Source organism: Pagrus major, chromosome 19, assembly GCF_040436345.1.
Source record: "Pagrus major chromosome 19, Pma_NU_1.0".
Taxonomy (NCBI): Eukaryota; Metazoa; Chordata; class Actinopteri; order Spariformes; family Sparidae; genus Pagrus; species Pagrus major.
In genome coordinates, this window is record NC_133233.1 from 22,036,020 (window position 1) to 22,053,480 (window position 17,461).

The 17,461-nt window shown below is 41.6% G+C and overlaps 1 protein-coding gene across 1 annotated transcript in view; it reads right to left on the reverse strand.

Moving 5' to 3' along the window:
- Window positions 1-17,461, reverse strand: part of LOC141014545 (cadherin-7-like) — a 106,911-nt gene that overhangs the window by 50,354 nt on the left and 39,096 nt on the right. Inside the window, exons 2-3 of the mRNA XM_073488385.1 lie at window positions 15,924-16,218; window positions 3,681-3,800 (exon numbers count right to left, since the gene is read on the reverse strand). Of these exons, the coding sequence (XP_073344486.1) occupies window positions 3,681-3,800; window positions 15,924-16,218 (415 nt within the window). The remainder of the gene's footprint in view (window positions 1-3,680; window positions 3,801-15,923; window positions 16,219-17,461) is intronic.

The following is a 17,461-nucleotide window of genomic DNA, read 5'->3' on the forward strand; positions in this document are numbered from 1 at the left end:
GATGCTCTACACTATAGGTTGTTATTAAGGTTACTGCTGTCAAACAAGAGAACATGTCTTCATGCTTCCCCGCGTCCGGTCCCACATGGAGTCACACCTCCCTGACAGCCATCCGTGATATTCAATTCTGACACCAATATTGCATCTCATAACCATGAGATCCAATCACCTTCTACGTGGATGGAAAGAGAGCCAAGTATAATCAGTCGTGGTCAGGCGGTGATGGGCAGCAGAAAGCCGTGGCGCTGGCAGGGGCCCAAGGGCTGTGTCTGGGTGGACATTTAGGTGTGTGTGTCTATGTGTGTGTGTGTGTGTGTGTGTGGTGCTTTGTCTGACAGGTTAATAAACCTGCTGTTGTCCTATAGAGAGAGAGAACCAACGTGGGATTTATCTGTTAGCTTAAAGTTTGAAGCTTAAACCTACACGAGGCAACTTAAATCACTTGGCAAACATCTTTTTTTTCTCCAGGATGACATTTTTTCTATCAACACATGAGACTGTTTTCATCAGAAGAACAAAGTAAAGCAGCTTATTACGACCCGTGTTACGTTTCTTGTTATCGTATCTCGAGTAAAGAGCGGAAAGGCTGTACAGTGAGGAGGTCGGGGATGGATGGTCGGGTTAAACAACCATAGGACTTTCATTCAGGAGGCCGCCGTTCATACGTACGTAACATAATGTAAGTTACTTAATTTGCAACTGAAGCTACAGAAGTCAAGGAGGTATTTTAAGCTAAACTTAATTTTGCTTATGTTCTTCAAAGCAGCTATAATCAAAGGATCACACTTGTCTTTTGTCATGACAAGAATTATCCCTATTGTTTTCATCGTGAGACGCAACTACGGTGTTTTGGTCCGCTCTCACTACAGCCATTTCCCCGATCGAACAGGCAGCTGTAAAGAAAAAGCTCTAAAAAACAACTTTCCGGCATCCAAGCAAGAGACAAAATTAGCAACCAGCTGGCCAGGTATTTCCCTATTGGACTTCATTCATAATTTGGCCATACAAATCTAAATAAATGAAGGTGTTTTTAGCGAAGAAGTGCAAGCAAGCCAACTAGATGCTACCTGGCCCTGCACCAAACTGCAGACAGGTGAACACCAGCTGCTGCTAACTTTGATATTTAGTCTTCTATCAGTAGTTAACAGTTTTACGTGTCAGTTTGACCTAACAGAAAACAAACACCAGGAGTTTATCTGACACAAAAACTTGGAAATGTTACGAAAATTTGGTTTCAATTCATTAAAGAGACAAAGAAGGAATTGCTTAACGGATTACAGAAACACAAGCTATACAGGCCTCATTAGAATATACTTTAAACTGGGTGCTTTTATGATGTAAACATGACATTTAAAATAGCCATCAGGACTGATATGATCTGTCTTTGGCTGTGTTTGGACTAAGCCAGCCAAATTACCAGCTCTTTCTTGGCTTAAACGACGCCTACTAAAAAAAGGAACAGATTTATCAACACCCGTGAACGTGCGGCGCTTGATCGCCAGCTGAATTAATGGCAGAGAAGAACTGAGAAAAACATGGAAGCACAAATTCTCCAGCTCCCAAACTCATCTTAAAGAAGGTGATTGCAGCATTTTAACACATTAATTAGCCCACAGAAGTTTTTTAGCTTCTGAGGAAATCAAAGATTTACAGCCTCAGAGGCGTCCCGGTGGAACTGTCGGAGCTTAAAGAGTATCCACGAGGAACTTATTCATTTAGAGTGTATAAAACATGTAAATGTTCGCCCCAAAACATGGAAACATGGAAATGTTCCCTAATGAAAGCTTCGGCAGGAGGCTTCATTAGTCGAAGGTCTCCAGAAAGTGAAAAACAACATATAAATTCTGTGATACTGTGCAGACTTCACAGCCTGAAATTGTGATGCTCACAACATCTCATCCTCCTCAGATACCTCATCCATAAAGCAAACACAGTATGAAGCCGCCTCCTTTTATTCCGATCTGCATTCATTTTTTCTCGAATTGCTCCTTTTTCTTCCGGTGGTTAGGCTTATTGAATGTTTACGAGCGAACCTCACAGGTCGGCGTGGCAGCTTTGCCGTCGCTCGCCCTCCCAGCTCTCTGTCCGCCTGAGTGTGAAAAATAAACGACATAAATCCCTGCACTGCAGTGGGCTTTCACCAGTTCATGAATTAGAGCTGTACATTCATATAAAAAAACCCCGCCAGCGTCAGCATGTGTGTATGTGTTTTGCTCGCCAAGCAGATGATGAAGGCTAATATTATGGGATGGCCCCATATTTTTCTGTTTTCTCGCAAGAGCACTTTGCGTGGAGTAGCCGAGCCTCGGCAGGGCAGTGGCTAATGAGCCGGCTATGAAGATGCAGCGAGGACCGCCGCTGCACTTCTCAGGATAAAACGGGCCACAAGTCAACAAACTACCTCGCATCTCATCTCGCCGTTAGTTTGGGCCCCTTCTTCTTCTCAGGCTTCTTTCTGACTGTTCTCTAATTTCACTGCTGTTATGTTTATTGCACCGAGCGACGACAGACTTTAGCTGTCAGACCCTTTCTTTGAAATTCAGCGCTTTAATTTGCCGATCGCAAAATAAAAGCGTCGTGGTGTTTTTAATGTCGGCATCGAGGCACTTAAGTGTGGTGTATATTCCAGTATGACCGAGGCTTAAAGCCACAGCATGTAACTTTGGGAATAACTCAGGGGTTTTGCTGCTGCAATAGCTTATCGTGCCTAATGGGCTAGTGCTCATTGTTCCAATGACCCATTATTCTGAAATCCCAATAGTCCGAAAAATGTCCCGTTGGACTGAAAGCCCATCTGTCCAACAGCCAGTTGTACTGAAAAAATAAAAAGCCCTCTGCTCAGAGGGCCTGTTGTTCTGAAAATACACACTGTCCCTGGAGATTTCTCTCTTAATATCATAGCATATTTAGAAATGATGGAAAGGACAACATCATCATAGTAACATCAACTCGAATGGCACTCAGTAGAGCGCATACCTCCACCAAAGCCCAGCAGTCCCCTTGAATTCAGTCGAGCCTAACAGATCTTAAAAGTTCAAAAGGTTGAAGTCGGCAAAAGCAGAAGCTCCTCTCTCCTACAGAAAACACTGCTCCTGAAACGCCTCGTCAGTAGTCCCGCCTTTAAATCCGTGACTTTGTGACATCACACTATGTCAAGGAGTCACACATATGCAGGATTTAAGCCGATATTCATGGTAGAAGTGAAGCTTCAGCGCTGTAAGAGCTGACAGGAGACACGGTTAGCGTTGCTGGCTCAGGCTTGTGTGAGCTGACCAATCAGAGCAGACTGGGTATTCAGGAGGGGGGGCTTAAAGAGACAGGAGCTAAAACAGAGCATGTAAACCTATTCTAGTAGTCACCCAAAATAAAATTATGAAGCTGAAAATAAAACATGTCCTTTAACCAATTAAAGCTCTCCAGACCTATGGTGTATAGAATATACTGCCCCCCTCATAGACAAAAAAATAGAAACACCTTTCAATATAATAGTCCAGTGACAAACATTATTAAATACATGTACATTTCCAACAACGCCAACAACAGTGCATCATGAACACTTATAGCTCGTAGTAAAAAGCTGATGAAGACAATATGTTTCAGGGCCTTTAAATGACACACTGCAGCTGTATCAGCGCATTAAAAAACCTCCATCACTTTTGTTTAACATCTGTTGCACCGACCTGTCTTGGGCTCCACTGAGAAGTAGGGCTGTCCGTGGATGATGCTGTAGACCACCCTGGCACTGTTCCCGTACGTCGGGTCATCCGCATCGGTGGCCGCCACTTGCACCACCATTGTTCCTGCGGGGCGGAAAGCAGAAGCCAGAGTCAAACCGGAGCTAAATGTGGAAACAGTCATCGCATCAACAGAGGGTGTGACGGATCCTGCTTGAAAGCTGGGAAAAAAGGGGGGAAAGCGATGAAAATGTAACTTCTGAGGCGGTAAATAATCTCATTAGACATCAGTCATTACACTGTCTTCCTCTTTTGGGACTGGTGTTTACTTTAGTTTTGTACTGAGTTAAATGTTTATACAACATTTTAAGCATTTTGAGTTTAACACAATCTTTCACAGAAACCTTCAGCAGCACCAAAGGTGTGACGTGAGCTGCGTTCTGTGCTCGCGGGCCTCGAACGCCGTGCAACAAACAACACTTCCCCTCGTCGGCGTCATTTGCAGGAACGCTGCAGAAAGATTTAACTGCAGCTTGCAGCCTTGAGAGATCTTTTTGCTGCCATTGTTTCCATTTGCCTGCTGCAGATCATCTTTTTCCCCGCAACTTCAATCTGTTGCTTCCAATTCGGCAGCCAAATGGTCTCGAGCTGCAACACAAGCTGTGCTACAGAGGCATTTCACCAGCACCGAACAAGACAAAGCTAAATTATTATGCATCTCACATCACACCGAAGTTTTTTTTGTGGTTTCAGAAGAGTCAAAGAGTTTGAATATGTCCTCCAGCGATGTCATAGGAGGACGCTGTCTCTTTGTCTTTTGCTAATTAGGGCTCAATAACACTCTGTAGAATAAAGAATTTTATGACCAAAGTAGAAAAAGGATTCAGTTGGGAGTTGGAAAAAGACTTTTTCCTTCAATTTTTCACTTTTTTTTTTTTTATTACTCGTTCTCATTTATTTTCCAGTTTAAATCTGTGTTAACATGCACAGATGGTAGACCATCCAGTTTCTGATTTAGGGTCCCTAAACTGCTTCTGTTGATCTGCAGAGGGGAAGAATTTAACCACGAAAACAAAATGATATCTGAAGGCAAGAGGCAGGAAAGCGGTTTTGTTGCACAAACATATCGAGTGTAGTTTGTTTATGATGCTCAGTGAAAGGCAGACCTCCTTGTTTAATCAAACACTCCTCTTCTGCTGCTCTTAAAGTGAAAGGTTGTTGTTTTTTTATTGGATTTAAGGAAAGCAATGCACGTTAGGCTATCTATCCCAAAATGGCTAACTGAGCCTGGATCTATGCAGTATAACATATAAGATAAACCCTTTAATTACCACAAATAAATACTTAATTTACCCCTGAGAACATCCACCCTAAGTAACACTTTAATTAGGAATAAAAGTATTCGGTGTGGTCGCCAGACATCCCGTAATTTCTGCATAAAAAGGTGGAAACCAAACCCCTAAATATAAACCCAAACTCGAAAAAAAGCCTTTAACTAAATATAATATCAGGGGTATACAGCTTTTCCTTTAATTTACACTTTAATTTGAACTATTTGACATATCCCTTAATTATCATTTCAAGGTGTATTAAGATATATAAGAGGTTCATGGAAGGCAAAAACTAATCTAGGCACTGGATTAACACCTTAACACCTTAATTTGAAAACCCATCATTTAATAAATCAAGTAGATTTCCAAGGGTGATTTTCACCTTAATTTACATGTAAATTTGCTGCTGCTAATACTTAGACGAATGTGATATCGAGCCTATATTGCTATTTCAGATCTGCATAGCAATGCCCGCTCATTTCACTGGCCGGCAGACGAGTCAACCAGCTTTAGTTCTCTTCTCTCATTGGTCAGTTTAAATCTAGTCCCATTCATTTTACAATATATTATGTATATATTATATATAATAACATCATGACTCATATTTATCGTCATTATACAATACAATGTGGTATTGAGACCCAACCGCCGTGCCAAAATAAGAGACAAAACATGATTTAACATGGTTATTGTTGAAGAAATAGAGAGAAACACTCGTACTTATAAAATGGAATATTAATTGCGGTCAAATTACGATCTGGAAAACATTTCAAGTGCTAATGTCAACCACAAAGCTGGCAGGTAGGATAGCAGTTAAGCTAATGCATCTAGCCCGCCACACTTAGCATTGACCGATGTTTGTAGTTGTTTTAACCTACTGTGAGGACAACATGTTGGAAATTAGCGCTTCTGCAAGCCGCTGATATGATTTCCAAGTGTCACAGGCTACGTACCATATTGACATTTTTTATCAAACGTGTCATATCACGTTCACATGAGCCACATGTTTATTACCTGACTATCACATCGGGAGGTGGAGGTGATGGCGATGGAGTTTCAACATTTGTAAGTGTGAAACCGCAAAATATTTCTAAGGCGATCTATCTGCATTTATGGTGAGAAAATAGATATTTTTGATGAGAAGTCGAGGCTTGTGGTGACCAAAACATGATCTTTTTCGAACCCTAACTAAGTGGTTTACTAACTAGAGCATAAGCACAGCATTGTTATAACATAAAATAAAAAATTTTACCCCCAAAAAAAGTCAAGTTCCAACATATCTGTGGTTTGCAAATACATTTATGACATTTATTGTGGCAAGTGGGTTGAGATTTAAAAACCTAACTAGGAACAGGGGTTGAAAATTAGCTACAGGCTAGCTACACGCCCTATGGGCTCCGATATATCGGTCACATTGTCGGTAACAATGCTTATCTGTACAACTCCTGTTAAATAAAAGCTAACACCATCGACTGGCTATAAGCCACTGAACCAGGACAGAAGCAGCTGCAGCTCAGGTTTTAATCTAAAGAAAAAGGACTCAGTGTACAATATATGTTATATTCTGTTAGGCGTCCGGTAAAGAATGTGCTATATAGCTGTACCACCTTAGTCCCAGGATAAAAACTGACAGCAGGCAGTGGAGTACTGCAGATAAAACCCCATGATATAAAGCCTGATTTTGTTTTACTGCCCGGTAGTGCCCCCCAAATCCCCGAACTTCCTCCCAGCTTACAAGAAGGAAATTTGTTTTCAAACTCGACTGTGAACTCTGCTGACAACTGACAACTGTTGTTTGTGCGTGCAGTACTGTATTGTCCTCTCCCACTCTCCCTCGGAGGCAGAGAGGAAGACATCAGACATGACTCCTTATGCACTTCTTTTTTAAATGCACCACCAGAACGCCTGCTGACGTGACTCGAGCTGACAGCCGTGGCTTTGGAAGGTAACGCAGAAAAACGTTTGAAGATTTCACAGAGAAAAAAATAATCACTGCCAATCAATTTCAATGGGTCATTCATTGTGGTATAAACACGCCTTGTTGCTCCAACGGGACTCATTTATTGGTTACAGACTGAGGCAAAGTAAACCTGCGTCAAAGAACTGATATCCAGCTGATAATAAAGAGGGAAAAAGTCAATTAATTGATTGCATTTCACAAACAGCCATCATAATTCAGGCTATTTTCTGCTGTTAGACTGTGCGTCAGTGTCGGTCTTAAAGCTGACGCCTACTACACACTCGGCAGCGGTGAAATCATCAACAGCAGACATTGTTGAAGTAACCTTGAAAAGGAAAAAAAAGCCTTTTTCCATGAGTGCGCCTCTTCCAGTTGATGCTTGAGTATTTCACTTTAATTGCTCGCTGTACATATCTGGCCGAAGCCTGAGTCTATATTGTAGCCACCTGACAGAAAGTGCCGTCTTACAAGTCGGTGATATTTTTTACTTTGGAGAAAACACCCTAATAAAAATCTCACTTTCTTACATGAGATGCATTTTACAAGCTTTTACAGAATGAAGTGATCATGGAAATTGAAGATTAGAGTCCTCCATTCTGGCCGTAAAGCAGAATTAACAGGCTCTGGCCCTGGATGTGAACAATATAATAGAAGCTCGGTTTGAAGCTGGAGAAGTTATCACCAAGCCGGTTGTGGAAGGACACCTAGATTATATCATCACCTCTTAGTCATGACAGGTTATATTACAGGTAGTTTAAAACGCCAAGGTCAAAAGATGACTGTATGAAAGAGAACCCAGCCGACGTCTAAATCTCTATTACAGGGTTGATAGTTAAAATCACTGCACGCGGCGCTCGGCCCGCGAGGCTGTAAATTAACATTCAATATGGACCGAGAGGGAGCACAGCTTTTAAAGGTTTATATATATATATATATATTTTTAGCTCCTTCCTCAGGTTGTTTGCCCTGTGAGTCCAACAAACACGCCGTTCTCACAACATTGTAAGAATGAAAGGTAATACCAGCAGACTGAGGCGGATGTCAAAAAAGCTGACAAACACCCTGAATAGATTCTTTCTGCTCCACAAGGCTGTCATCTGCTACTCAATTTGCCCCTGTCTGTGTCCCTTCAATATTTGTCCGTCCTCATTGAGGTGATGGATCCGATCTTCACATTTCACTTTTTTTTTTTTTCCCCCCCACTTTTTTTTTTCTTATTCCCGGCAGCTGTGCACAAAACAGGTTTCCTAATCAATTCCGCATCTTGGGTGAGCAACTGTCATCTGCCAGTAATGAAAATAAATGTGGCACGCTTGATACGAATGGGGAGACAGGTACTCTTCAGCCACTCGCGCACGCAGGCCGCGTCCGACTGTCAGGAAACAATACGAGCGCGCGCTCGGAATGCAAATCTGTTTGTTTTGGAGGATCGTGACCCAGAATGTGACTTATAACTTTTTATGAATACGTCTGTTTTTCAAACGAAGGGTGGGCCATCCTCTGTATGTAAACACATTGTCACGCGACCGTAGAGAAACCTAATCTGCCGCTTGTAAATTGAACTGGAACGTGCGCACGTTAAAAAGAAAACAAAAAAACAATATTAAAAACAATAAAACCTTCTGTCTGAAGCCAGTAGTTCTGCAATGCCTTCATGAGTATTCAGAGCTGCCACCGTTGATTAAGTTGATTATATTCATGCACATTCGCACCTGCTCCCCACTGCTTCACATAAGCAGGGATTATTGCTCTGACTTCAATTGACTTTTATTTGCAATTGCCGACTGAAAATGAATTACAGCAATTTTAAGGGAAAGTTACTAACTGCCTGCTGTTTTTATGTGTTTTTACATTTCCAACATTAAAGGTACAGTCATTACGTCCACCTGTTTAATCGAATGCGAGCCAATTCAGCTGGGCTGCCACACGTTTATGATGATTTTTTTCCCGCAACCTTTTAAAACGTGGCAGAGTTTTGTCAGATGATTGCGGTTTAGCTTACGCTATGGATGGTTGTAATTAACAGGAGCCTGGAAACAGGACCTGTTGTTTGCCAACTGCATATAAACCTCAGGGAAGAGGAAGGGAACAAGGTGAAGAAGCAGATCCAGCTGCTTCGGCCATCTATGAGGGAGTGTAGGAATTTAAAGGGATAGTTCGGGTCTTTAGATGTGGGATATGAGACACTTTTAGCCACCTTAAAGAAGGCACGGCTAAAAAAATACATCTCCGTTTAAGTGTACACTATATTATGAACGTTTTTGGTGCTTTAGATTGCCGTCATTGCTTGTGCGTAGGAATATGGCCGTCGTACGGTTGATGGAACGTAGTGCCAAAGGAGAGGGCCGTCAGACGGCAAAGTAAAGTGCCAAAAATGTTCAAAACATAGCGTACGCTTACACGTTCAGCAGTAAAATGCTCTGCTTCCCTGTCGGTGGGAGAGCTGACGGTCATCTACTGCAGGTAATACAATGACTAGGGAGAAGTACCTCATGCAACCTCACGTTAAAAGACCACAACTATCAGTTTAAGGTGGGGAAGCAATTCTGAAATAAAATAGTTGATTGTTGAGATTCATTCCCAAGTAATACTGACGCTTTGGGTCTGAATTTGAACTCAAAGCCAACGTAATCCTTTGGGTCAACTCCAACTGCATAATAAGATCCTTTTTGTAACCAGACACACAAGTCCCGCACAAGTAGTAGTCTGAATCCTTGATTGAGTTGTTGCCGGAAGGCGACAGAGGAAATCTGAGTCAGAGTTGGAGAGAGGACTTCAGCCTGTCAGTGGCAAAAAACAAACACTTTTAGTGGACGTAACTTTCACTGTCAGAGTCGCCCGAAAGGATTATGTTGCAGCCGCCAGCTGAGGCGATCTACTGGACCGAGTCCAAAAGTTTGAATCATTTTAGAAACCAGAACATGTAAATGTTAGTCTCAGTTTTAAAAACCTTTAATGTGGGAGAGGCAGTTTTATGGGAATATCCAGGAAGACACCACAGGGGACGCAGTTTTTTTTGTCTCGGAGCAGAAACAGCTGATCAGTCGTGAGAGTTAAAGGCTCGCTATTGGTCAAAACTTTTCCTGAAGAAGTTTTCTATCTCCTAGTGATGGCGTTGTACTGGATTGCATCATATTCAGATGTGTTTCAAATATTCTGAACCCACTCATGTTTGTATATTAGGAGGACAAGAAATTGGAAACACCCCTCAATACAAAACACCACCTTTAACTACGACCTGAGTAACGACCATTTAAATGTAGCAGTGTACTTAATAAAGTGGCCACTGAGTATATATTTATAACCCCCTATCCCAAGAGGAATCAACGTGACACTGAACCTGCACCTGTGATGGAAAAAATAATAATTTGAATCGACTTTTCCTAAACCGGAACACCTTTCTCATTTCCAGGATTAAATGACTATCCCATCCTTGATCTCCGGTCTCATGAATTAGACAGGAACAATGACAGCTGGATATAGGACTGGCGAGTAGTAAATTCAAAAGCCGTGGCCTTGGGTTGACATTACATTCTCTATGCTTGTAATGAGCCCTCAGACTGCTCCTTTGGCCCCTTCGCTGTGCAGCCGGAGAGAGCCAAGACTGGCGATTGTCACACCTCCAACTGTCCTCGAGCTCTCCCGTCTTTTATTTGACATCCCTGTCGTGATTAAGACAAAAGCCCTCAGAGATCCTCGGGCCATAAGGTCTCCATGTGTATGGACGAGCACTGCCTCTAATTACTTTAATTAATTAAATTCATGATTTCCTCTAAATTGAACCCATTCATCAGCGCTGCAGAGCTGTGACCATTAATGATTTAAAGACATCTATAAAGGAATTATTGAGGACAAGAGGTGCTTGGCCCGTCCCTGTTCTTTACTGCATTGATAATTGCTTTGAGTAGATATTTACAGAGAGGCAATGCATTTTATTCTCCTGTTGTTCCCCTCAACTTGTGATGAAGACCTTCACAGGAACTGGCAGAGTAAATAAAGTGGCGAGGGGTGACCCTGCGTCTCAGCACTCATGGTGTGAACGCATCCTCCTCTGTGGTTGATGTACCGAGTTGCTGTCTTATCTCGGGTTGGACACGAGACTCCAAGCCCTTGTACTCTAATCCTCTGGTTCCTTAAGCCTGAGCTCTGTACCCCCCGTTGACAGTCGGCTGTGTAATCCTTCAGAGATCTCCGTGCCTGTGTAGTAAGCAAAGCACTGCTTCTCTTGGAACGACTCCCACTTACACTGCATGCCTGCCGAAAATGTTCATTTTGACTTTGAAGGTTCTCAAAAAGCCATAAACACCTTTGTTTTCACTCATTTCCATCTGTATGGTGCCGTGTTTGCGTGTTTGAGGTTTTGAGGTGATGCCGATGTGAAAAATGAGCGATTTTGTTCATCGGTGTGAAATGTAATGTGCTTTTATTCTGTAAAACCGTGAAATTAAAAGCGACTCTAATCAACTTTGCAGTGATACGGAGCTTTATAGCATCATACATTAACTGTTACTGGGTCTTACAGGGTCGTCTCCAGCTGCAGCAGGCAGCAGTTTCCTGCTAAAATCAATATAAAAACCCAATGTGTACTAGCTGCCCAGCACCAAACCATGGACAGACACAGTTCACGACTAGCTGGTGAACACAGCGGTGCAATGAGCAGCTAAAGTACCGGATATTTCTGTGGGTGGAGACCAAAAACAGAACAAAAAGAGATTGAAGAGGACTGAAATACGATTTGAAATTAAAGCTAATGTTCTCATACTGCTGATAGGTTACCCCTAAATGGCCAACCTGATCCGATAATTCAGCTTTAAAGAGCAAAAAATGACTCCATACAGTTCGTCTGGTGAAATCCAAGTCTCAAGAAGCCCCGAGATCCCAAATCGATTTTGAGAAGACACACCACTTGAAGTGGGTGCACGAGCTTGACTGAGCATCAAGGGTGTAAATAACGTCTTTTCAAATCAATTTAGGATCTCTGGACTTTCAAAAACTACATCAGACTAGCTGTATTTTCTTTTTGGAGACTTTGTCTTAAAAAAGTGCGTAGATATTGCCTTTTCAAACCAATTTGGGATCTTGGGGCTTCCAGAGACTTGGATTAGTCCGGACAAGCTGTAACAAACTTTCCACTTGCATGTGAAGTGAGCAGATAATGACTACATTTGAATTTTTAGGTGATCTTATCCTTTAATGTCCTGCTTAGCCTAAAAGCGCACCCATGAAATATGCAATGATATGTACTCAAAGCAAGCGCTCACTCGCCCCCCGCCTCCCCCCAGCTACCACATGTCCAGTACTATATGAGGCCAGTCGACTGACATCCAGATCATTTCTGTCTCCAGCCCATCAGTCAGCACTCACTTGTGATTAGACCAAAAGCTCCCAGCATGCCTGGCAGCGCCTCGGGAACCCCTCGGAGCAAGTTAAGGGTTCCTGTGCCGCTCTGTTGAATGGATAGAAATGTGTTTGTCTCAGAAACACATTTTAGAGACATTTTCCGCAGAGAGGTACCTGTAAGTACTGCCGAGTGGCGACTCGGAGTCTAATTTGTGGAAAACATGCCTTTGGCCTTGGAGCCTGATTCAGACCTTAAGATTGCTGCAGTCCATTTTGGTTCACTCATCAACATTTCTGAGCCGGGAGGACTGTGCTGGCATATGTGTGGTGATAAATATGTAAATTAAGACATTAATTCAGACTTCACATTACAATACACTGAGTCAGACTTTTAAACACCATGAAACAGCATATCGGCAGAGTTTTATGGTCAGCAACACCCATTCCTTGTTGACCAAAATGTAAAATTAATGGTAAAACGGGATAATCTATAGTACGAAAGAAAAAAAAACTATTAGATGACCTGAAATAACTCTGTTAAACTGATAAAATATTTAAAGTGCCATATAGGGAGTATAATGGCTTATCAATATGGAGGTCTCCCTCTCGTTATAGCTGTGTTTCTATACACCTGCTGTGTTGAAAAGCCTCTGGATGTTGTTGTGGCTCATTTGCATTTACTCGCATTTAAAAGCTCGAGCGTGACCCCTCATAAAACCTTGGAGGAAATCTTGACCATGCAGCGAGAAGCAGCCGGTTAAAGACGGGGGACCTGATAGGACGACTCCCTCCAGGACCGCATTTAAAAACAGACGGATAGAAAAGAAATATCTGCAGTAATGAATGTTAATGTGATCAACAGAATATGAACTGTGAGTCCTGATGACAGCCACAGCTGTATAATGGTTTCAGCCATGCCAGAGGAGTGGATTTATATGGCGGGTCAGTCGGTGCACTGCTGTCGGTCCAGACTGAAATAATTCAACGACTACAGAGTGGAGAGACATGATATTTTTCATGGTCACCTCTTGGGAATTTGTCAGGACTTTGGTGATCATTGGACTTTGTGAACAATGTTCATCAGGACAAAATGCCTGCAAGACATTTCCAGCAACCTCACTTTATGTGTAGGTGCTAATTAGCAAATTGTAGCATGCTAACGTGGCAAAATAATGGTGATTACCATTTTACGTTAGCGCTGCTGCACAACATGGCTTTAAACCGCTTTTCTGAACACATCCAGCTGTGAGCACTATGCGATATGCACAAAAGTTATTGTTAGTTTATGTTTTGCAAGTTTCACAGATAGTTTTCAACAAATACTGGAGCACTTGCTAGCTGCTGATACTCAGAGACCAGCAGCATGAGTTTCTTCTTGTACATATAAGATGTGAAGGTGGTGTTTGTCCTGCACCTCCTCAGCTGTGATTGGGCGGCTGGGTAAAAAGTGACAGTGACAGATATTCAACTGTTTATATGGACGCTAAATAAAGTGATACAATCAGATGTGTTTACATGCCCCAGAGAGTTTAATCAGAATATAACCTTTTTGACAAGTGCTTTCACCCGATGTGAAGCGTCTAATCAGCCGTAAATATAAAAGAAGTAGGTGTTTTTTTTTTCCAACTTCATGGAGAAAATTTGACATAATTTAATAAATGCATTTCTGGTTCGGTGGATTCCAGCTTCGCTCAGCTTCATCGAGGCATTCAACAATCCTTCAATCATTTAAAATCGCCAACAAAAAAACAGTTTGCTACCTCTATGTTTCTGTTCCTCCTGAACACAATGCCACCTCATGTTCGCCCCATGTGAGACGAACATTTGCAGCAAAAATATCTTTATTCCAACCAGAGAGAAACTTTTTTTGGCACTAATATTTTCCTATTGATCAGACTATCAATGGGTTACACCATCCTTCTCGATCCCATTAAAAAATCCATCTGGATTGGGCTGGATCGGACCAGTCTCTTCTGACTGAGGTGGTTGCAGGAGGCATTTTTATTCAGATTTTCATCCTTGCATTCACTCCCCTCCCTCATGCTCACTTATAATTGCCTGTCATTATCTGGGATATCAGTTGCTCACATCAGCCGGGCACATCTATCCAGCCGCACAGCGACACACCTTCACCGTTAGCCTACCGTCTTTTTAATTACGATTGTCTCCTGCCTGTAGTTCATTCATGCTGCTGTTTTGCCCGCACCCTCCACCTCCCCATCACAGCCCAGTCTGCACAGATTCACCAGCTTCATCAGCTTCATCGTTTCATGTCTCAGAGGAGTCATCAACCACGACCAACACCAGCGTCTGGACTCAGTGGGGGGATTCTTCTTGCTGCTGCTGCTGCTGCTGCTGCTCGGGGAATATGCCACAAATTTTTCCTGTCTGAGCGCCAAAGTCTTTCTGACAAGCCTCATTATCACATGTCATCTACCATACAAAACATTTGCTTTACTTCATTCACTAGTCTCCCCTGATTGACATGCAGCTAGTGACAAGTGGAGCATTTTTACCCAAAGTGGAACATTTTTAAAACTGTCGGCAGCCAGATAAAAACCCCAAGAGTGCAGCACTACGAACTGCCATGTGTAGAGTGAAAGTGCACAGCACTCCCACTGCGAACAGTTCAAATTTAGGAAAAACATTTTTACTGGACACAGACCCTTAATCTTACTTGTTGGTGCCTGATCAAGTGTGTGATAGCTAAAAAAAAGTAAATTAAGTGTCGTTAATTACACATTTTGTCCAAATTGATCACTCTAATGGATATAACTTCTACAAGTCCTTATTGTTTAAAGACTCCTTCATGTTTTAACACCTATATGTTGATTTTGACACAATATTAAAAGTACAGAGCCGTCAGACAATCTGGTCTTCTTATTTTTACATTTAAAACAACACATGGCGAAGCTGCTTGCGACTGTTTTTGCTATACATATCTTAAAATGTAGACTTTTTAGGCTAAAAACATAGTTAGTCATCATTGTTTTAATTTAAATCAGTGATTTCTATTTGTTTTTCCTTTTCCTTTTCCATTCTGTTATTTTGCTTTCAATGTCTTGTGTGTTGTACTTTGAATTTCTAAGAGAGCCACATGAATAAATTGTCTTGCCTTGTCAAAAGTTCCAAGGCCGCCTTTGCAAGTCCAATCTTTGTTCATCATCACGCCTTCAACAACTGAATCGAAGGTTTATGAAAACCCAAGACCAAGGTTTCACGTTTTAGCATAGAGTATTAGCGGAAAGAACGAAGTAGCCAAAAAGTCCTGCATGTTGCACGAACCGGAGCAGTTTAACCTGGACCTCAACCGATGCGCAGACGCTCATGCAATTTAAATTGGGCCCGATGTGATTAGCTGGTATTGAGCGGTACAAAGCGAACAAGCTGGATTCAAATTAATATTGCAAACCTCTGGATTCTCCCCCATGACCTGAAGACTGAGAGAGATGAAGACGAATTCAGCGGGGTGGAAAATGATCAAATGCAGATGTTGTAGCGAGGGCAAGTCAAAGAGAAAGTGTGAGTGTGAGAGAGAGCAGAAAAGGATGGGAAAATATAATAATAATAAAAAAAAACTGATATTGGATTATTTTTAAGACTAATGGGGAGACTTACCCAAGGGTGACATCTCCGGTACCCCTGCCAAGTACGGCCCATCAAGAAACTTTGGCTCATTATCGTTGATGTCCTGGACCTTGACCACAAATTCAGATCTGGGCTCCACAGGTATATTGGTGAGTCGATCTACAGCTTGAGCTTGGAGGGTGTAGTAGGCCTGCGCCTCCCGATCAAGGCGCTTTGTGGCGTGGATGTCTCCTGTGTTCTCATCAATGGTGAAGATGGAGGTGGCGCCCTCGCCTGAGAGCACATACTTGACCTTGCCATCTCCTTTGTCCACATCTGAGTGTAGCTGTTGGAAGGACAAAGGACATCAGATTAAAGGATGCTATCAAAGAAAGTAAACAATCTGTAAGGGAAGAAAGGACTTTTTATATTTTAGTTGAGAATGACTTGAGAGCCTCTGTTTTGTTCAACTAGCATCTATTAAATACTGATTACACAAGTAAGGTTGTTGCATCACATTATGGAAAAAGCTTAATTAATCAAAATGGATTTTGAACTTGGCTGTACTTTAGCACATTTAGTCACTCTTTTTATCTCATAAAATAAAGAAATATCTCGTGTTACATACTGATAAAATATGTAAATGTATTAACTATTCAATATTTATACCCCATGAATTCCACTGTCATGTCTTTGCTGATATGTACACAAGCACGACAAGCAAATACACATCGTGTTTATTGGACAAACATCTGAATCAGATCAAAAGATCAAAACACGAAACCGTTTATGCACGAATTAATTATGTTACAAAATCGCATCATGATTTGCATCTTGCCACAAATAATGGAATAAAATCTTTCTGCAATGTGACTGACTGATGTAATGGTCACAATTTATAAAATCAGACATTTTCCATTAACCTGCTTCAATAACTAAATCAAGTCACATAAAAGAACATAAAACAGCTATTAAAAATGTGCCTGAATAAATTAAAGAATGATGAGCTTTGTTTTCACCTGTTTTCTGCCTAGACAACCGTTATTTGGAAAGTCAAGATGAAATGCTTCATCCATATTTTGCCATTGTGAATAAATATTTCTGTCCGAGTCGAGACTATGCTGTATGTTTGCTGTCTTTGCTCAAATATTAATGACTTAAGGTGTATCCAAACCGCTACTTAAAGCTGCAATATGTAAGAATTAGCCAGCTGTAAACAGGACAATTTCCAGTTAGTTTGTAACAACGAAAAACTGATTTATTTCATTTGACGAGAAGTGAAAACATCTGTAGCCTTTCTGTGGTGACAAAAATATAATTTTGATGAGAAGTCAGGACATTTCCAGCCATGTTTGTGGTATTTTAGGTATTAGGTATTTTTCTTAACCCTAACCAAGTGATTTCTGTGTCTTCACCTAACCAGATCAGAAGCAGTGTTGCCGCAATATAAAATAGAAAATTAAATTTCAAGAAACGTAAAGTTGCAACAAGTACACAAGTGCATTGCAAACATTTATTCTGCCGAATAGGTTGAAAGTCCTGATAGCTTGTTTAAAGGCACCGTCTCAGATAATGGTGTTTGCATTTCT